This window comes from Pleurodeles waltl, chromosome 12 (genome assembly GCF_031143425.1).
Source record: "Pleurodeles waltl isolate 20211129_DDA chromosome 12, aPleWal1.hap1.20221129, whole genome shotgun sequence".
NCBI lineage: Eukaryota > Metazoa > Chordata > Amphibia > Caudata > Salamandridae > Pleurodeles > Pleurodeles waltl.
Window position 1 is genome coordinate 524,140,163 of NC_090451.1, and position 21,452 is coordinate 524,161,614.

At 47.7% G+C, this 21,452-nt stretch overlaps 1 protein-coding gene across 1 annotated transcript in view; it reads right to left on the bottom strand.

Moving 5' to 3' along the window:
• CNOT1 (CCR4-NOT transcription complex subunit 1) overlaps positions 1–21,452 on the bottom strand; it is a 1,177,977-nt gene that overhangs the window by 803,852 nt on the left and 352,673 nt on the right. Inside the window, exon 11 of the mRNA XM_069215998.1 lies at positions 2,229–2,399. Coding sequence (XP_069072099.1) covers positions 2,229–2,399 — 171 coding nt within the window. The remainder of the gene's footprint in view (positions 1–2,228; positions 2,400–21,452) is intronic.

Genomic DNA, 21,452 nt, shown 5'->3' on the forward strand with positions numbered 1-21,452 from the left:
AATTCCTACAGTGGGCACTGACTGGTCAAAACCAGTACAGCCACCTTATTCTGGCCATCTAAGGTGAGAGACAATGCTCTTGAAGGCTCAGAACAAAGGCCGTCTCTTAGAGGTGTGAACTTTCTGTATGAGGCTGGCTCATTCTATGGTGTACACCTATGGTGTGGCACCCCATATGGAGTCCAGGACACTCTTAGTGATGGTGAATAGGTGTCCAGATAGCAATAGGGGTAGCTGAGGGGAGCAGCTGAGGATTATCCAGGAGGAATGTAAAGCACTTGCAATACTATAGTAGTCAGACAATAACTCACAAGAAATTGGAAGGATTCTTTATGACAGCACTAACTACTAGTTTAGCATTGGTATATCTCCCTTTGGAGATATCTGCACGCAATATATCCACTAAATACCAAACAATCACATACAATGTACAGGGCACTAAGAGTGGGCCAAACCATATATTCTAAGTAAGAGGAATGCAATATAGTTAACCCAACCAAGGTAAGTGTGGTAGTTAGTTAGGGTTGAGGAAGGATGGGGAAAACTCAGTAAAGTCAATGCAGTCCTCTGTTGTCCAGCTGCTATCACGATCCTTGGACCAGGCCAGTGGATCCCAAGGATGGATTGTGGACGTAGAAGACCTGAAAAGGAAGAGGACAGAGTCCAGCACCCTTGGAGGTGACTAGGTGGTACAGGTGGTAATACCTACCCTCCAAGAGGTGACGTTCCTGCAAGTTGGTGAAGGAAGGAGTCCAGCTGCAGTGTCCAGGAGCTGCAGAAGATCCTAGGAGTCACCTACGAGGGTTTACCAAGTCTGTCACCAGATTGCAGGAGGGTCAGTGACCAGCAAGGCCAACAATCGCTGGTAAATGCAAACGTGAGCTAAAAGTAGATTTGAAAGTTTTTCGGGACCAGCAAGGTCCAGGAGACTCTACTGTTCAGGATGAGTCAAGGCTGGCCCTCAGCACACAGGGGGGCCAGCAGAAGTCATTGGAGCCCCGACAAGTGACCCAGAGGCTATGGACACAGGGAGTGTGAAGGATTTGCTTCCCTTCATCTGCAGGGATCCTGCTGTCCCATGGACAGTGTGAAGGCTCTGTCCACAGGCGGTGGTCTGTGGTCCTCTTCGGGCTCTCCTGTCTTTTGATCCACTTGGGAGACTGAGCCCTTGCTGCAGCCACTGGAACAGCACCACTGTATTTGGGTACCAGGCTAAGACCAAGACCTCCTGTGGACAGGGGACCTGTCCAACAGAAACCATCTCTAAAGAAGTCTGCCTGAGGAACCGCTAAACCGCCGCCTAGAACCACCCTCTGCATCAGACGACGCCAGCCCGAGTCAAAGTGGCCCACTGGTCCAGTGAAGATTCCCCAGCATTTCTGACCAAGAGTATACTGTGGGCTGACCCCTGCCAGACCCCACAGTGATGCCTGCAGCCTAAGTCTGAGTACTCTCCCCTGACTGCGACCTGTCTGGTAACCTGCTTCAGACACCAAAAGACAACTAAACTCGGACCCCCGGTGACTTGGGGAGATGGACAGTGTGTCCCTACGAAACCTAGCATCTCAACTTACCTGCGCAGCTGTGGGTTGACCTCTCCTGGCCATTGCCTGCAGCCTGTTTCTGAAAGTCATCTCCTCCATTGAATAACCTTGGACTCTCAATGCTGTGTTGCCACTCTGCACCTGCTGAGGGTGTAACTTTGGTGCTGCCTTGTAGCCCCTCCAGTGCTTGCCTCAACCACCAGAGACCAACATCCGACAAAGCTTGTACTTAGCTGGGAGCAGCAAGTCTGTAATGTAAAAACTGCTTACCTTATATCGACTTACTTTTCTAAATTGGTCTCAGATTTGAGGGTGTGTCTCATTGCCTCTGAGTGCAACTAATGCTTACACGACTTCCTGATCAGCCTAACTGCTCAGCATCACTACCACAAATAGAGCACCAGACCTATTTCTGCCTCTGCAAACCTGTGGGGATGCACAGTGTACTTCATTTTTGTACACTATTTAGGAAGCCAGCTTCCTACAAACACAACAAATGTGATGCTAACCTGACAGTTTACACTTGCTAACCTCTAATAGTATCTCTTCTTAACAGTAAATCACAAACTATTTTATTACTCTCAACGACTGTCACCCAACAAAAATTGTGCCATTGCGATTACAAAATGGAAGAGCTAGATTACATTAAACAAATTTTAAAAAAGAACTCATAAAAGGCCTTACCTGGCCTTCCGCATGTTTCCAAGGCCGATATATCAAATCAACTGGGAACACATCCATGCCCAAGCCTCTTTGGATGCCATAAACCACAATCTGAAGTCCTTTGCTGTCCCGCATTAAAAACCCTGGATGATCCAGTTCATATGTTACTTCTTTAAAGTTCAAGCTGGGATTCTGAAAGATTAATACAGGTTAGGTCAAGTAACAGGACAACTCAAAACAGCAACAACTTATGCCAACCCCTTTTTTTTTTTTTTTTAAAGTCTCCTTATAAACTAAGCTTGTTAAAAGACTGGGAAGTAACAAGCGAGACAGGCAGCCACATTTTACAGAATGAAGGACAAATACATCTTAGCAAATCATTGTGGAGTTCCAAACTAAAAAAAAACAAAAAAAAAAAAAAAACACACACGTTTATACACCCATCTGATGGTATTGTGATCTGTAGCTGTAGGATTTCGTAATCTTAAAGAAAACATTTAAACACATCTTAACACACTCCGTCAGCGAATCCACCTATAAGCATTACCAGACTAAATTGGAGAGTCTTGCAGATTTAACTTTAAAAAAGCAGGGCATGGACAAGCAAGTAATGGAGTAGGACTAGAGTCCTTGTTCACTACTCCTGACTGGTAAGAAAATCTTTGGAAGAAGCTCAGATTGGCAGATTACATAAATAGGTACAAGATTTAATTTGTTTCTTTTTTTTTAAAGGGGGGGTGCTGGCTTGGGGCGGGGCCTGCATCTCACAGGGCTTAAGCCAGAGACTACAAGTTCACAGCGGCAGAAGCACCCCAATTTCCTCTTCTCCCCACCCATCAAAAAGATGACCACAGAGAAGTTGCGATGAAGGTGTGGAGTGCACACTGCAGCTCAGGACTGCCAGAGGTTCTACAGGGGCAAAGCAAGCAAAGGCTCATCACTAGGTGTTGAACTTTGGAATGAGGCGACTACGGTTGGTGGCAGGGAACAGCAGTATCTGCTACAGGTAATTTTTCAGCTGACAGAACAAGCTGGAATAGATGTCCAACTAACAAGCTTCCACCATATATGGGAAGACCTCCACACTAGGCTAAATGTAAATAAGCAACAAGCAATGGAAAAGTCAATAGTTATCTTCTGTAACAGTGCCAAACTATTGGCTTTACCAATTCTGGTTTGTAAACCATAGTTTAAACAGGTAAAAGAGAAAACATTTAAAAATACTGGAGGAAAGGCAAACTTATCTTACGAAATCTCAAAACTACACTGCATTCCCTATTTTCAATGTTTAGAAATGATATGGTTTATTTCTCAAAAAGCTTTACATTGAGCAAACTCTGCACAGAGTTTAAGGGAAAGAAAAATGTTACTAATCCAACAAGCATCTGTAGGTGGCATGCAGTGCTGTAGATTCACATGCTTAGCATAAGTCCATAATTTAGTATTGGTCTTGGAAGGGTGCAATATGTTTTTCCTTCAAGGAGTCTTTCTAGTCACGAGGTATGGTGACTCCTCTTCCTTGCAATATGCATGGTCCTTGACTCTATTGTTCGATTACTTTCCACGTGGCGGTTGAGAATGTAATGTAAGCGATTATCTATCCTAATGAGGTGATCATGCCAAAATAACGCCATGTTTAATACAGATAATTGCAACAGATTTCTGGGGAGGAGACATGTATATACACATGCTTAGCAAAGACTGTAAAGCAGTTTTCCTCCTAAAGCGGTGGCTAACCTGTGTTGGGTGCATTTTCTTGGAAAAAAAAGTTGAACTACTCGACCCACATTAACTTGCTGACAGGCCATAACATCTACACAGTAATGTTTTGTAAATGTCTGCAGTGTGGTCCATGTAGCTGCTTTACATACGTCAGCTATTGGTATATTCCCTGAGAATGCCATGGAAGCTCCCTTTTTGACAGGAGTGAGCTTTTGGGGGAATAGGTAGAGTTTGTTTGGCTTTAGCACAGGAAGTCTGGATACATTTTACAATCCAACGTGAAATAGTTGATTTAGAAATGGTCCTTCCTTTATGTGGGTTAGAGAATGTAACAAAATGTTGCTATTTTTTCCCTAAATGAGAGTTCGTCAATATAAGACATAAGAGCTCTTTTTACGTCCAGCGTGTATAAAGCTATTGTGAAAGAGTCAGGTTAGGGAAAGAATACTGGTTACTCAATAGATTGATTTAAGTGGAACTGAGACCAGTTTTGGCAGGAATTTAGGGTTGGTATATAGTACTGCTTTGCACTTATGTATTTGGAGGAATGGATCTTCTTAAAATAATGCCTGAAGCTCACCAACACTTATGAGTGACGTGAAAGCAATAAGAAAGGGGACTTGCCAGGATAGGAATTGAAGGGGACATGTGAAGAGGTTCACATGGGAGACACATTAACCTTGTTAGCATAATGTTGTATTTGAACCATGTACTGGACTCGGGTTACTATCCGTCTCCAGCTACATAATGGTAATTCTGAACTTGGGCATATTTAGTTGTTTAGTCAGCCCATGCTGCTGCCACCCTTCAGACAGGTTTGTGCCCTCCTGCTGCTTAACCACCTCAGGAAGGGAAGCAGAACAAAGTATTTCCTGTGGGAGAGGGAGGTAACACCCCCTCCCTTGGAAATCAGTGTTCGACTTGGGAGGGGCAGCCTCCCCAAGCAACCTGTATGCTCTGAAGGGCACATTTGGTACTCTTTGCATAAACCAGTAAGCACCAGTCAAGGGACCCCCTCCCCCCCAACCCCCTGCTTTGGCGTGAAACTGGACAAAGGAAAGGGGAGTGACCACTCCCATGTCCATCACCAACCTAGGGGTAGTGCCTGGAAGTCCTCCAGGTGGCCACTTGATTCTGCCATCTTCAATTCAAGAGGGGCAGAGGCCCCTGGGAGATTAAGTGGCCAGGTCAGGTAGGTGACGTCACAGCCCCCTCCTGATAGGTGGTCACCCTGCTAGGTGGCCATTCCCCCTTCTTGGGCTATTTAGGGTCTCCTCTTGGGTGGGTTCTCAAATCCGACATGCAAGATTCCAGCAGGACTTCTCTGCATCATTTACTTCATCTTCTGGCCACTGTGACTGCAACTGGACCCTCTAGGAACAGACAAGCTACAACTCCAGTTACGACTCCGCTCTGCAACACTTTCTCCAGCTCCTTCCAGGAACTCCAACATGTACCCAGCTGTGCATCACCTTACAGCGACAAGTCTTCAGCCTGCACAAGTAGTAAGAAGGAATCTCCCTTGGAGTGAATGAGTCACAGGCACCAACTGCAACGACTGGCTGTGTGGATCTTCTCTCCTTCGGAGCTATGTGGATCCTGCATCACAGGTGGTGGTCTTGAGTGGTCCCCATAGTCCCCTCTGCCAGTTGTCTGACTTGGGAGACTAAGCCCTTGCAGGACAGTACCCCTGTGCACCACATCTCTTTCAGCTGCCAAGGCTGGTTTGTTTCTTCTCCAAGGGATCTTTAGGCTCAGTGTAGTCCCGGCCTCCAGCACTCATTTGTGCAAAGCAGTGTCCTGCCTGCTGCTCCAGCAATGTGGGACTCCTCTTCAGGTGTGTTGAGTGGGCCTCACTGAGACTCCTGTGCCTTCTACGAGTGGGTTGCCTGTGGGGGCTGCGCCTCCTCGTATGACTCTCCCTGCTGCTAAGGGTCACCCAGGACTCCCCTCCTTGGGTAGAATCCCCTGGACCGTGCTGGTTCTCTTCAGCCTTGCAAACCTTCTCCATCTCTGGCATTTCCTAAGGCTTGTTGGTGGTTTTCCAGCACCACTAACCGACTGCATCTCGACCACCGATGTGGGACATCACTTGCATCTGCTCCTGTGCTGCACTGCTGACCTTTGTCCACCTGGTCCTGCATCCACAGAAGGGTGGGTAGAGGCTCCTGCCACAACCAGACACTCCAACTCAAACTGGACTTGGTCTCTCACTTGCAGGCCCTCTTCTGTCAGGATCCACCTTTGGTTTCTTACAGTCTTGGTTGGGTCTTGCACAATCCTTTTCCAAAGTCCTCCCGCTGGTTTTGGGGAAACCAAATACGTGCCTCTGCTCTCCTGGTAGGTGGGGATCCTACGTACCCAAGCTCCATGCTACCTATTCCACTTCCTTGGATGGGGGACTACCTTTCACATTCCCCTTTTATTAGTATATGGTTTGAAACCCCCCCGGGCCCTCACCATTTGCTATTGCTTTTACCAGTGCCTATTGCTTTCTATGCTATTTACTGATTTGTATATAATGGTGTGTTTACTTCCCACCAGTTGGGGGGGAGCTGCCTATTCAGTATTCTAGTATTTTTGTTACTATAATAAAGTACCTTTATTTTTGTAACAGTGTGTGATTCTTTCATGTGTGAGTACTGTGCGAATATAGTGGTATTGCATAAGCTTTGCATGTCTCCTAGGTAAGTCTTGGCTGCTCATCCACAGCTACATCTAGAAAGCCTTGGCTTTCCACACACTACCTACACTTCACTAATAGGGGATACTTGAACCTAGTATAAGGTGATAACACCATAGGTGCTCACCACACACACAGCCAGCTTCCTACAAGCATACCCCCAGATTACTTAGGCTAGCTGAGATAGCTGAAGGGACCTGGTACTCCCCGATCCCACTTCTTGCAGAGATTACATGGTAGTCATGTCTGCTTTGATGAGAACTACTTTGACCTTGAGGTGAGGAAGGAATGTTTTCATCACTAGATCAACAGCTCGCAGCCCTAAGTGACTGGCATGAAGAGGAGTTTGATTGGGTGTTCAATGTCCCTGCACAATTAACTCCAGTGAATGCGCTATCCAGCCAGTAAGTAATCATGTTATGTGTAGGAAGTTGGCTCTGTATGTGCTATTTCAAAGTAAGGAATAGCATGCACAGAGTCCAAGGGTTCCCCTTAGAGGTAAGATAGTGGCAAAAAGAGATAATACTAATGCTCTATTTTGTGGTAGTGTGGTCGAGCAGTAGGCTTATCAAAGGAGTAGTGTTAAGCATTTGTTGTACATACACATAGGCAATAAATGAGGAACACACTCAAAGACAAATCCAGCCAATAGGTTTTGTTATAGAAAAATATCTTTTCTTAGTTTATTTTAAGAACCACAGGTTCAAATTTTACATGTAATATCTCATTTGAAAGGTATTGCAGGTAAGTACTTTAGGAACTTTGAATCATTTCATTAGCATGTATACTTTTTACATAAAACACAATAAGCTGTTTTAAAAGTGGACACAGTGCAATTTTCACAGTTCCTGGGGGAGGTAAGTTATTGTTAGTTTTAACAGGTAAGTAAGTCACTTACAGGTTTCAGTTTTTGGTCCAAGGTAGCCCACCGTTGGGGGTTCAGAGCAACCCCAAAGTTATCACACCAGCAGCTCAGGGCCGGTCAGGTGCAGAGTTCAAAGTGGTGCCCAAAACACATAGGCTTCAATGGAGAAGGGGGTGCCCCGGTTCCAGTCTGCCAGCAGGTAAGTACCCGCGTCTTCGGAGGGCAGACCAGGGGGGGGTTTAGTAGGGCACCGGGGGGGGTGGGGGGGGGGGGAGACACAAGCTCACACAAAAAAGTACACCCTCAGCGGCACTGGGGCGGCCGGGTGCAGTGTGCAAACACGCGTCGGGTTTCCAATGGATTTCAATGAGAGACCAAGGGGTCTCTTCAGCGGTGCAGGCAGGCAAGGGGGGGGGGGGGCTCCTCGGGGTAGCCACCACCTGGGCAAGGGAGAGGGGGTCACTCCTGCACTGAAGTTCCGATCCTTCAGGTGCTGGGGGCTGCGGTTGCAGGGTCTTTTCCAGGCGTTGGGATCTGGGAATCAGACAGTCGCGGTCAGGGGGAGCCTCGGGATTCCCTCTGCAGGCGTCGCTGTGGGGGCTCAGGGGGGACAATTTTGGTTACTCACAGTCTCGGAGTCGCCGGAGGGTCCTCCCTGAGGTGTTGGTTCTCCACCAGTCGAGTCGGGGTCGCCGGGTGCAGTGTTGCAAGTCTCACACTTCTTGCGGGGATTGCAGGGGTCTTTAAATCTGCTCCTCTGGATACAAAGTTGCAGTCTTTGTTGAACAGGGCCGCTGTTCTCAGGAGTTTCTTGGTCTCTTGGAAGCAGGGCAGTCCTGAGGATTCAGAGGTCGCTGGTCCCAGGGAAAGCGTCGCTGGAGCAGTTTTCTTCTGAAGGCAGGTGTAGGAAGTTGGCTCTGTATGTGCTATTTCAAAGTAAGGAATAGCCTGCACAGAGTCCAAGGGTTCCCCTTAGAGGTAAAATAGTGGTAAAAATAGATAATACTAATGCTCTATTTTGTGGTAGTGTGGTCGAGCAGTAGGCTTATCCAAGGAGTAGTGTTAAGCATTTGTTGTACATACACATAGACAATAAATGAGGTACACACACTCAGAGACAAATCCAGCCAATAGGTTTTTATATAGAAAAATATCTTTTCTTAGTTTATTTTAGAACCACAGGTTCAAATTCTACATGTAATATCTCATTCGAAAGGTATTGCAGGTAAGTACTTTAGGAACTTCAAATCATCAAAATTGCATGTATACTTTTCAAGTTATTCACAAATAGCTGTTTTAAAAGTGGACACTTAGTGCAATTTTCACAGTTCCTAGGGGAGGTAAGTTTTGATTAGTTTTACCAGGTAAGTAAGACACTTACAGGGCTTAGTTCTTGGTCCAAGGTAGCCCACCGTTGGGGGTTCAGAGCAACCCCAAAGTTACCACACCAGCAGCTCAGGGCCGGTCAGGTGCAGAGTTCAAAGTGGTGCCCAAAACACATAGGCTAGAATGGAGAGAAGGGGGTGCCCCGGTTCCGGTCTGCTTGCAGGTAAGTACCCGCGTCTTCGGAGGGCAGACCAGGGGGGTTTTGTAGGGCACCGGGGGGGACACAAGTCCACACAGAAATTTCACCCTCAGCAGCGCGGGGGCGGCCGGGTGCAGTGTAGAAACAAGCGTTGGGTTTGTAATGGAAGTCAATGGGAGATCTCGGGATCTCTTCAGCGCTGCAGGCAGGCAAGGGGGGGATTCCTCGGGGAAACCTCCACTTGGGCAAGGGAGAGGGACTCCTGGGGGTCACTCCTCCAGTGAAAGTCCGGTCCTTCAGGTCCTGGGGGCTGCGGGTGCAGGGTCTCTCCCAGGTGTCGGGACTTTGGATTCAAAGAGTCGCGGTCAGGGGAAGCCTCGGGATTCCCTCTGCAGGCGGCGCTGTGGGGGCTCAGGGGGGACAGGTTTTTGTACTCACAGTCTTAGAGTAGTCCTGGGGTCCCTCCTGAGGTGTTGGATCGCCACCAGCCGAGTCGGGGTCGCCGGGTGCAGTGTTGCAAGTCTCACGCCTTTTGCGGGGAGCTTGCAGGGTTCTTTAAAGCCGCTGGAAACAAAGTTGCAGCTTTTCTTGGAGCAGGTCCGCTGTCCTCGGGAGTTTCTTGTCTTTTCGAAGCAGGGGCAGTCCTCAGAGGATGTCGAGGTCGCTGGTCCCTTTGGAAGGCGTCGCTGGAGCAGGATCTTTGGAAGGCAGGAGACAGGCCGGTGAGTTTCTGGAGCCAAGGCAGTTGTCGTCTTCTGGTCTTCCTCTGCAGGGGTTTTTCAGCTAGGCAGTCCTTCTTCTTGTAGTTGCAGGAATCTAATTTTCTAGGGTTCAGGGTAGCCCTTAAATACTAAATTTAAGGGCGTGTTTAGGTCTGGGGGGTTAGTAGCCAATGGCTACTATCCCTGAGGGTGGGTACACCCTTTTTGTGCCTCCTCCCAAGGGGAGGGGGTCACAATCCTAACCCTATTGGGGGAATCCTCCATCTGCAAGATGGAGGATTTCTAAAAGTTAGAGTCACCTCAGCTCAGGACACCTTAGGGGCTGTCCTGACTGGCCAGTGACTCCTCCTTGTTATTCTCATTATTTTCTCCGGCCTCGCCGCCAAAAGTGGGGCCTGGCCGGAGGGGGCGGGCAACTCCACTAGCTGGAGTGTCCTGCTGGGTTGGCACAAAGGAGGTGAGCCTTTGAGGCTCACCGCCAGGTGTGACAATTCCTGCCTGGGGGAGGTGTTAGCATCTCCACCCAGTGCAGGCTTTGTTACTGGCCTCAGAGTGACAAAGGCACTCTCCCCATGGGGCCAGCAACATGTCTCGGTTTGTGGCAGGCTGCTGGAACTAGTCAGCCTACACAGACAGTCGGTTAAGTTTCAGGGGGCACCTCTAAGGTGCCCTCTGTGGTGTATTTTACAATAAAATGTACACTGGCATCAGTGTGCATTTATTGTGCTGAGAAGTTTGTTACCAAACTTCCCAGTTTTCAGTGTAGCCATTATGGTGCTGTGGAGTTCGTGTTTGACAGACTCCCAGACCATATACTCTTATGGCTACCCTGCACTTACAATGTCTAAGGTTTTGTTTAGACACTGTAGGGGTACCATGCTCATGCACTGGTACCCTCACCTATGGTATAGTGCACCCTGCCTTAGGGCTGTAAGGCCTGCTAGAGGGGTGTCTTACCTATACTGCATAGGCAGTGAGAGGCTGGCATGGCACCCTGAGGGGAGTGCCATGTCGACTTACTCATTTTGTTCTCACTAGCACACACAGGCTTGTAAGCAGTGTGTCTGTGCTGAGTGAGGGGTCTCTAGGGTGGCATAAGACATGCTGCAGCCCTTAGAGACCTTCCTTGGCATCAGGGCCCTTGGTACTAGAAGTACCAGTTACAAGGGACTTATCTGAATGCCAGGGTGTGCCAATTGTGGATACAATGGTACATTTTAGGTGAAGGAACACTGGTGCTGGGGCCTGGTTAGCAGGGTCCCAGCACTCTTCTCAGTCAAGTCAGCATCAGTATCAGGCAAAAAGTGGGGGGTAACTGCAACAGGGAGCCATTTCTTTACACAAGCCCCCCCCAGCCCACAGGCCAGGAGACTCAGCCCAAGCTGGGAGAGTCTTCCTAGTCTGTCAGGCGAGGAAGAGTAGGAGAAATAGGCTGGTTAGTTGCAGGGCCTACTCTGCCTTACATCCTTCTGTTCAGGTCATTCCCTTTGGGGAACTGACCTACTTCCACAGTGATAGGACCTAGTCTGAATTGCCTCTTGTCTGCCTCTTCAATGTCTCTACCCATTCTTTCTATTTTGGTCTTAGAGGTATCCACCTCTGCTAACCTTATCTTGGCCAGGGTTACCCCTAGCTTACCCAGAGAGGTTACCCAGAGCTGGAGTAACCCCACCATGACCAATAGGGTCAGGGGGCCTAACTTGCTATTTGGCATGGGGTCAGACCACCATGCTAAGGATAGTGCAGCCATAAAGGCTAACACCCAGCAGAGGCCACTGACAGCTGTCAGTGCCCAGAACCACACCTTTAGCTCTTCACCTAAAAGGGAAGGGGCTAAGTTACAGGCCTCTTTGGGTTCAGGTTGCCTGTCTGCTGTATTAGAGTGGGGGGTTACCACATCTTGTAGTAAACACCCTTCTTCCACTCTTTCTTCTGTTAGCTGAGGAGCCACCCACTCAGGTTTAACAGTTGCCTGACTAGCCAGGACTTCTTGTGGGTCAGGTTGGACTTTATCAGGGCCATTTTTGGAGTTCTCCCCTACTGGAGCAGAATCTCCTTGGCTTGCTGTAACCTTGGCTAAAGGTTGTCCACCCTTCCTACTCTGTTTTCTTTTCTTCTTCTTCTGGGGCCTGCTTGCATTTACTGCAGAGGCAGGACTTCCAGAATCCTTGGGAGAGGACTGGCACTGGACCAGTTCCTCTCTTGGGCTCTGACTAACCTCTGGGTAGTCATTTCCAAGGAGACAATCAAGGGGGAGGTCTGTACTGACTACTACCCTTCTCCAGCTAAGAGTGCCACCCACTTCTATGGGTACTAAAGCCACAGGCCTCTTAGTGACCCTGTCTAGGCTAACTCTTACCCTGGCAGTCTCACCTGGGATGTACTGGTTTGAGAGCACCAGCCTGTCATGCACAATAGTGTGACTGGCACAAGTGTCTCTCAGGGCAGTGGTTGGGATTCCATTCACCAGTAGGTGGTGGAAGTGTCTACTTCCCTCTGGAATCTCCAACTCACCTGTTGGGCCCTGTTTCCAGTTGAAGGCTATGAAGACCTCCTCATCTGAGGAGTCATCTCCCATGGCTACACTGGTTACCCCTGGAATTTTGTTCTGGGGTTTGTTTTTGGGACAAGAAGTGTCCTTGGTGTGGTGCCCAGACTGTTTACAGTTGTGGCACCATGCCTTAGTGGCATCCCAGTTCTTACCCTGGTACCCACCTTTGTTTTGGGTTGTGTCTTGGGGCCCACCCACCTGTTCTGGTTTTTGGGGGCTTACAGAGGACTCCTTTTCTTTGTTTCTAGTGTCACCCACTTTCTCCTGGGGAGTTTTTGTAACCCCTTTCTTTTGGTCACCCCCAGTGGAAGTTTTGGTTACCCTAGTCTTGACCCAGTGGTCTGCCTTCTTTCCCAATTCTTGGGGAGAAATTGGACCTAGGTCTACCAGATACTGATGCAACTTTTCATTGAAGCAGTTACTTAAAATGTGTTCTTTCATAAACAAATTATAAAGCCCAACATAGTCACACACTTCATTTCCAGTTAACCAACCATCTAGTGTTTTTACTGAGTAGTCTACAAAATCAACCCAGGTCTGGCTCGAGGATTTTTGAGCCCCCCTGAATCTAATTCTATACTCCTCAGTGGAGAATCCAAAGCCCTCAATCAGGGTACCCTTCATGAGGTCATAAGATTCTGCATCTTTTCCAGAGAGTGTGAGGAGTCTATCCCTACACTTTCCAGTGAACATTTCCCAAAGGAGAGCACCCCAGTGAGATCTGTTTACTTTTCTGGTTACACAAGCCCTCTCAAAAGCTGTGAACCATTTGGTGATGTCATCACCATCTTCATATTTTGTTACAATCCCTTTGGGGATTTTTAGGATGTCAGGAGAATCTCTGACCCTATTTAAGTTGCTGCCACCATCGATGGGACCTAGGCCCATCTCTTTTCTTTCCCTTTCTATGGCTAGGAGCTGCTTTTCCAAAGCCAATCTTTTGGCCATCCTGGCTAACTGGATGTCCTCTTCACTGGGGCTATCCTCAGTGATTTCAGAGGTGTTGGTCTCTCCTGTGAGGGAACCAGCATCTCTGACTATTATTTTTGGAGTCAGGGTTTGAGGGACCCTGTTCTCCCTAGATAGGATTGGTAGGGGGGAATTTTCCTCCAAGTCACTATCCTCTTCCTCTGAGTTGCCACCCTCAGAGGGGTTGGCCTTTTCAAACTCTGCCAAAAGCTCCTGGAGCTGTATTTTGGTAGGTTTGGGGCCCATTGTTATTTTCTTTATTTTACAGAGTGACCTTAGCTCCCTCATCTTAAGATGGAGGTAAGGTGTGGTGTCGAGTTCCACCACAGTCACATCTGTGCTAGACATTTTGCTTCTAAAAGTTGGAATACTTTTTAAGAATCTACAACTGGTTCTAGAATCTAATTCAAACTTTTACAAACTTTTAAACTCTAAAAGAAATGCTAAACAGGATCTAACACAAGGCCCTAGCAGGTCTTTTAAGAATTTAGAAAACTTTTCAAATTGCAAAAATCAATTTCTAATGACAATTTTGGAATTTGTCGTGTGATCAGGTATTGGCTGAGTAGTCCAGCAAATGCAAAGTCTTGTACCCCACCGCTGATCCACCAATGTAGGAAGTTGGCTCTGTATGTGCTATTTCAAAGTAAGGAATAGCCTGCACAGAGTCCAAGGGTTCCCCTTAGAGGTAAAATAGTGGTAAAAATAGATAATACTAATGCTCTATTTTGTGGTAGTGTGGTCGAGCAGTAGGCTTATCCAAGGAGTAGTGTTAAGCATTTGTTGTACATACACATAGACAATAAATGAGGTACACACACTCAGAGACAAATCCAGCCAATAGGTTTTTATATAGAAAAATATCTTTTCTTAGTTTATTTTAAGAACCACAGGTTCAAATTCTACATGTAATATCTCATTCGAAAGGTATTGCAGGTAAGTACTTTAGGAACTTCAAATCATCAAAATTGCATGTATACTTTTCAAGTTATTCACAAATAGCTGTTTTAAAAGTGGACACTTAGTGCAATTTTCACAGTTCCTAGGGGAGGTAAGTTTTGATTAGTTTTACCAGGTAAGTAAGACACTTACAGGGCTTAGTTCTTGGTCCAAGGTAGCCCACCGTTGGGGGTTCAGAGCAACCCCAAAGTTACCACACCAGCAGCTCAGGGCCGGTCAGGTGCAGAGTTCAAAGTGGTGCCCAAAACACATAGGCTAGAATGGAGAGAAGGGGTGCCCCGGTTCCGGTCTGCTTGCAGGTAAGTACCCGCGTCTTCGGAGGGCAGACCAGGGGGGTTTTGTAGGGCACCGGGGGGGACACAAGTCCACACAGAAATTTCACCCTCAGCAGCGCGGGGGCGGCCGGGTGCAGTGTAGAAACAAGCGTCGGGTTTGTAATGGAAGTCAATGGGAGATCTCGGGATCTCTTCAGCGCTGCAGGCAGGCAAGGGGGGGATTCCTCGGGGAAACCTCCACTTGGGCAAGGGAGAGGGACTCCTGGGGGTCACTCCTCCAGTGAAAGTCCGGTCCTTCAGGTCCTGGGGGCTGCGGGTGCAGGGTCTCTCCCAGGTGTCGGGACTTTGGATTCAAAGAGTCGCGGTCAGGGGAAGCCTCGGGATTCCCTCTGCAGGCGGCGCTGTGGGGGCTCAGGGGGGACAGGTTTTTGTACTCACAGTCTTAGAGTAGTCCTGGGGTCCCTCCTGAGGTGTTGGATCGCCACCAGCCGAGTCGGGGTCGCCGGGTGCAGTGTTGCAAGTCTCACGCCTTTTGCGGGGAGCTTGCAGGGTTCTTTAAAGCCGCTGGAAACAAAGTTGCAGCTTTTCTTGGAGCAGGTCCGCTGTCCTCGGGAGTTTCTTGTCTTTTCGAAGCAGGGGCAGTCCTCAGAGGATGTCGAGGTCGCTGGTCCCTTTGGAAGGCGTCGCTGGAGCAGGATCTTTGGAAGGCAGGAGACAGGCCGGTGAGTTTCTGGAGCCAAGGCAGTTGTCGTCTTCTGGTCTTCCTCTGCAGGGGTTTTTCAGCTAGGCAGTCCTTCTTCTTGTAGTTGCAGGAATCTAATTTTCTAGGGTTCAGGGTAGCCCTTAAATACTAAATTTAAGGGCGTGTTTAGGTCTGGGGGTTTAGTAGCCAATGGCTACTATCCCTGAGGGTGGGTACACCCTTTTTGTGCCTCCTCCCAAGGGGAGGGGGTCACAATCCTAACCCTATTGGGGGAATCCTCCATCTGCAAGATGGAGGATTTCTAAAAGTTAGAGTCACCTCAGCTCAGGACACCTTAGGGGCTGTCCTGACTGGCCAGTGACTCCTCCTTGTTATTCTCATTATTTTCTCCGGCCTCGCCGCCAAAAGTGGGGCCTGGCCGGAGGGGGCGGGCAACTCCACTAGCTGGAGTGTCCTGCTGGGTTGGCACAAAGGAGGTGAGCCTTTGAGGCTCACCGCCAGGTGTGACAATTCCTGCCTGGGGGAGGTGTTAGCATCTCCACCCAGTGCAGGCTTTGTTACTGGCCTCAGAGTGACAAAGGCACTCTCCCCATGGGGCCAGCCACATGTCTCGGTTTGTGGCAGGCTGCTGGAACTAGTCAGCCTACACAGACAGTCGGTTAAGTTTCAGGGGGCACCTCTAAGGTGCCCTCTGTGGTGTATTTTACAATAAAATGTACACTGGCATCAGTGTGCATTTATTGTGCTGAGAAGTTTGTTACCAAACTTCCCAGTTTTCAGTGTAGCCATTATGGTGCTGTGGAGTTCGTGTTTGACAGACTCCCAGACCATATACTCTTATGGCTACCCTGCACTTACAATGTCTAAGGTTTTGTTTAGACACTGTAGGGGTACCATGCTCATGCACTGGTACCCTCACCTATGGTATAGTGCACCCTGCCTTAGGGCTGTAAGGCCTGCTAGAGGGGTGTCTTACCTATACTGCATAGGCAGTGAGAGGCTGGCATGGCAACCTGAGGGGAGTGCCATGTCGACTTACTCATTTTGTTCTCACTAGCACACACAGGCTTGTAAGCAGTGTGTCTGTGCTGAGTGAGGGGTCTCTAGGGTGGCATAAGACATGCTGCAGCCCTTAGAGACCTTCCTTGGCATCAGGGCCCTTGGTACTAGAAGTACCAGTTACAAGGGACTTATCTGAATGCCAGGGTGTGCCAATTGTGGATACAATGGTACATTTTAGGTGAAGGAACACTGGTGCTGGGGCCTGGTTAGCAGGGTCCCAGCACTCTTCTCAGTCAAGTCAGCATCAGTATCAGGCAAAAAGTGGGGGGTAACTGCAACAGGGAGCCATTTCTTTACAGCAGGAGACAGGCCGGTAGGACTGGGGCCAAAGCAGCTGGTGTCTTCTTTCTTCTTCTGCAGGGGTTTTTCAGCTCAGCAGTCCTCTTCTTCTGTAAGTTGCAGGAATCTAAATTCTTGGGTTCAGGGAAGCCCTTAAATACTAAATTTAAGGGCGTGTTTAGGTCTGGGGGGTTAGTAGCCAATGGCTACTAGCCCTGAGGGTGGGTACACCATCTTTGTGCCTCCTCCCAAGGGGAGGGGGTCACATTCCTATCACTATTGGGGGAATCCTCCATCTGCAAGATGGAGGATTTCTAAAAGTTAGAGTCACTTCAGCTCAGGGCACCTTAGGGCTGTCCTGACTGGCCAGTGACTCCTCCTTGTTTTTCTCATTATCTCCTCCGGCCTTGCCGCCAAAAGTGGGGCCGTGGCCGGAGGGAGCGGGCAACTCCACTAGCTGGAGTGCCCTGGGGTGCTGTAACAAAGGGGGTGAGCCTTTGAGGCTCACCGCCAGGTGTTACAGTTCCTGCAGGGGGAGGTGAGAAGCACCTCCACCCAGTACAGACTTTGTTACTAGCCACAGAGTGACAAAGGCACTCTCCCCATGTGGCCAGCAACATGTCTGGTGTGTGGCAGGCTGCTAAAACTAGTCAGCCTACACGGATAGTCGGTTAAGGTTTCAGGGGGCACCTCTAAGGTGCCCTCTGGGGTGTATATTACAATAAAATGTACACTGGCAGAAGTGTGCATTTATTGTGCTGAGAAGTTTGATACCAAACTTCCCAGTTTTCAGTGTAGCCATTATGGTGCTGTGGAGTTCGTGCATGACAGACTCCCAGACCATATACTCTTATGGCTACCCTGCACTTACAATGTCTAAGGTTTGGCTTAGACACTGTGGGGGCATAGTGCTCATGCACTTGTGCCTTCACCTATGGTATAGTGCACCCTGCCTTAGGGCTGTAAGGCCTGCTAGAGGGGTGACTTATCTATACTTCATAGGCAGTGTGAGGTTGGCATGGCACCCTGAGGGGAGTGCCATGTCGACTTACTTGTTTTGTCCTCACTAGCACACACAAGCTGGCAAGCAGTGTGTCTGTGCTGAGTGAGGGCTCCCCAGGGTGGCATAAGACATGCTGCAGCCCTTAGAGACCTTCCCTGGCATCAGGGCCCTTGGTACCAGGGGTACCAGTTACAAGGGACTTACCTGGATGCCAGGGTGAGCCAATTGTGGAAACAAAAGTACAGGTTAGGGAAAGAACACTGGTGCTGGGGCCTGCTTAGCAGGCCTCAGCACACTTTCAAATCAAAACTTAGCATCAGCAAAGGCAAAAAGTCAGGGGGTAACTATGCCAAGGAGGCATTTCCTTACAGATGGCATCTGGTAGGAATCCCTCTGGATACCCTTGACTGTGTGAGATGTATTTATATAGATCCTGTTGGACCCCTGACGGAGGTATGTTCTCAAACAATAGATAAGGCATGATTGGGGTGGCAATTATATAAACAATTCTTTCCAGAATACATTATGTTCCTGTCACACGTAAGTGGGAAAGGGACATGATGGAATACCTACATATATCAGACACCAATATTGACACCTTCACAGGCTGGCACTGATAATGTGAAATCAAAACATCTTCCTAACGATAAACATACCAGCTATCTTGGAAGAAATAATTAAATAAATGCTCTAAAACAGAGCAGGCTAAGAAGGTTAAAAGTCCCTAGGTGACGGGGGCACAGTCCTGCAAGCAAGGTGGTTAAGCGATCTCCTAGTTCCCAATAAAACTAAATAGGATCCACTACAGCATCAGAGATACTGTGAGGAAATGGCTAAAATCTTTTCTGGAAGATAGAGGTCAGGAAGTTTGGCTGCCCCTTTTTTCATCTGGCAACAGTCATGTCTCTGTTGGAGTGCCTCAGGCCCCATGATGCTCGACATCTATACGATCCAGTTTGTGGCACTGGCTGCATCCTTTGAAGCCAAGGTTATGTCATATGCAAACGACACTCAACTGATCTTCTCTTTTAAGAATGAAGAAAGGAGAGATAACTGTGTCAGATGCTATTAAGCCCTGTCTATCAGCGGTCTCTTTGGATGGAAACAAACCAACTTAAATGAAATACTGATAAGACAACCATTCTCAGCTTTGGCCACGATTTCAACTTCAACTTGTAACTCACTGGCCAGATGAGGCTTCTCTGCCCAACCTGCAAGTGGACTTGGTAAAAACCTGGGAGTCAAATTCACTACTCAGACGACTATCCATAATCAAACAGTAGTTGGCATGTACATCAGAATTTTGCACTCTGCGCAAAAAAAAAAAAAAATCTACATCTTCTTTCTGGAGAAGTGAGAATCACTGGTTCTCGCATAGATTCTGTCTAGGCCAGACTATGCTAATGCCCTGTATGCAGGACTCAGACTATATTTGCTGAGAAAACTGCTACTGGTTCAAAATGCGGTCGCTCTTGAAGCTTAATTTACCATACCGAGCTCATGTCTTGCCACACCTGAGAAATCGACATTGGCTCCCTGTGAACAAGCATATCTTATTTAAGACTTCTCTAAATGCACAGAGCAATGGACCAATCAGGCCTAGCTTATCTGTCATCCAGGATCCAACACTACTCTAAGAACCCTGCGCTCATCGTGTGGCCTTCTGGCCATAATTCTTAGGGTCCGCCTAACCAAAGCAGGTGGCAGATCCTTCTCATTCCTGGGATTTCAGTCCGAGAATAGGCTCCCAGTAGAACTGCGACAAGTTGAAGGCAATTTGTTTTTCAGAATTAAACTTAAGGTGTGGCTTTTTACACTTTAGCTTCCTTTCTTCCTCTTTCTTAGTATAGCACCGGGACACTGAGTAATCGTGCGCTTAACAAATCATTCATTCAATTGTCTCTTGGCTGGCTTTTCTTTTGTTGAAGTGTAGCAAGGAAGCAACGCGTCTGGTTCTATAACTAGCATTTTTTGTCTTGTGTCAAAATGGTCCTGTAGCTATTGAAGCATGGGTTTCACAGGTTCTTATCTGGCCCTTTGTTTGGAGACATGTGAGACTTTGGTTCCAAAGAAGCTTTTGACACCCAGGGTTTCGATGCAGTCTCTTGGATCCAGAGTGCTTGGTTTGGGTGCTGATTATGGTCAGGGTTTCTGTTGCAAGGTTTGCCTCAGTCTTGGCTTGAGGCAGAAGACTGCTGGACATGGATTTGGTGCTGCTACTTCAGTGATAAGTTGGGGCTGGGTGCTTCCAATAAGATTATGTACCAACCACGGACCGATGGCAGCGGTGGCCCTTGCACAAACTTGGGTCGTTTAGTAGTGGACGGTTGACCCACTGGCAGGGTTTATTGAGTTTGTGACCGAGATGGAGGGGGCACAGTACTCACATGGTCCAGGAGGAAGGTCTTTAATTACGAGCTTTGACGCTGAACTGTCATCCTGCGAAAAGGTTCCCTCGTTGCCAGCTGCAGACACTTTAACATGGACCTCGTGATGGTATTCTTCCGACCCAAGTATGCCTGGAGTGTCTTCGATGGTTCTTGGGGACATCTCAAGCATTCTTGTGCGTCAGTAGTGCAGCATTTCGTCAATCAAAACGACTGGCAAGCCAAGCAGCTAGATTTCTGGTGGTCCAAGAAAAGATAAGTTACACACTAGGTGTTGGGCTATGTGTGGGAACTTGGCATGGCAACGTGAGGAAGATCTTAAGGGTGTCCGTTCCATCACCAGATGGAACTGTCATATAGACGTAAAAAAAAAAAAAAAAAAAAAGACAATTTGGACTAAATGGCAAAGACCCTTGGGCCTCTGTCGAAGGGAAACGTGTCAAACGACTGATGTAGATCTCGGAATAACTGCAATCAGTAATACCGACATTTACAGCCTAACTAGTAGGAAAACAACGATGCCCAACATAGCCGAGGAGCACACACCTGAACCAGACAGCAGAAAACAAAACAATTTAACAAATGGAGTCAAGGACCATGCGCGTTGCAAGCAAGTCATCATACCTCGTGACATGAGACTTCTTTGAAGAAAAACAACTTACACACTTCCGAGCCCAACACGAGAGGGTAGACTTATGCTAAGCATGTGTATCTACAGCCACAAAAGCCATTAAACAAGAGTTTAAAGGAAAAAGCAAAAAAAACATTTATTCGTAGTAGAACTAAAAACAGCAGAATTTGCCACTTGCTGTGCTTTCATAGACAAGCTGGGAGTAGGGCTGAAGTGCGGGCATTTAAGGGAGGGGAGAATCACAAGGAAGAAAGCAAGAACACAAATGCACTCTGAGTGCTGAATGAAAAGCAACAAGTAGATCACTAAATGTGAGCAGCTTCTATTAAGATGGCAAAAATATTTTTTTTTTTAAAGTGATCCAAGTGTTGACTCAACTGTAAGTCACTGATGGGACATGCAGTGCTCAAAGGCCCACATCTTGAAACAGGATCACTGAAATGCAGAAGAAGGAACACCGTAAGCAACTTTACAATGGATTACCAAGCTTCAAATACATAATTTACAGCTGGTTCAGTAGGTGGTAGGCCGACTCTTGTGTAAGCTTCTTCACCTCTAGCTTTTTGAACTAAAAGGAACATGGATCGCACTGCTTCATCCATACTTTCGTTGAAAGATGACACAAGGGGTGTTTGGCATTTATAGTTCATTAATGGCCTCAAAGACAGTATTGAATTAAGCAGGAAACAAATACAATGTATACACAACTTGGACAAGCATCTGCTTTTCTCTTACAGGTACCAGGTAAGTAGGGCTTTAGTAAGTCACAGCAGACAGAGGAAGCAATAGGTAACATACTGAAGATAGTTTGCATCAAGAATATTACTCAAAGTAAAATTCAGTTTTTATCATGATTATGGCGGCTTCCACTGAACAGGTGGTTTTATGTTTCACTGCCACACCATAGA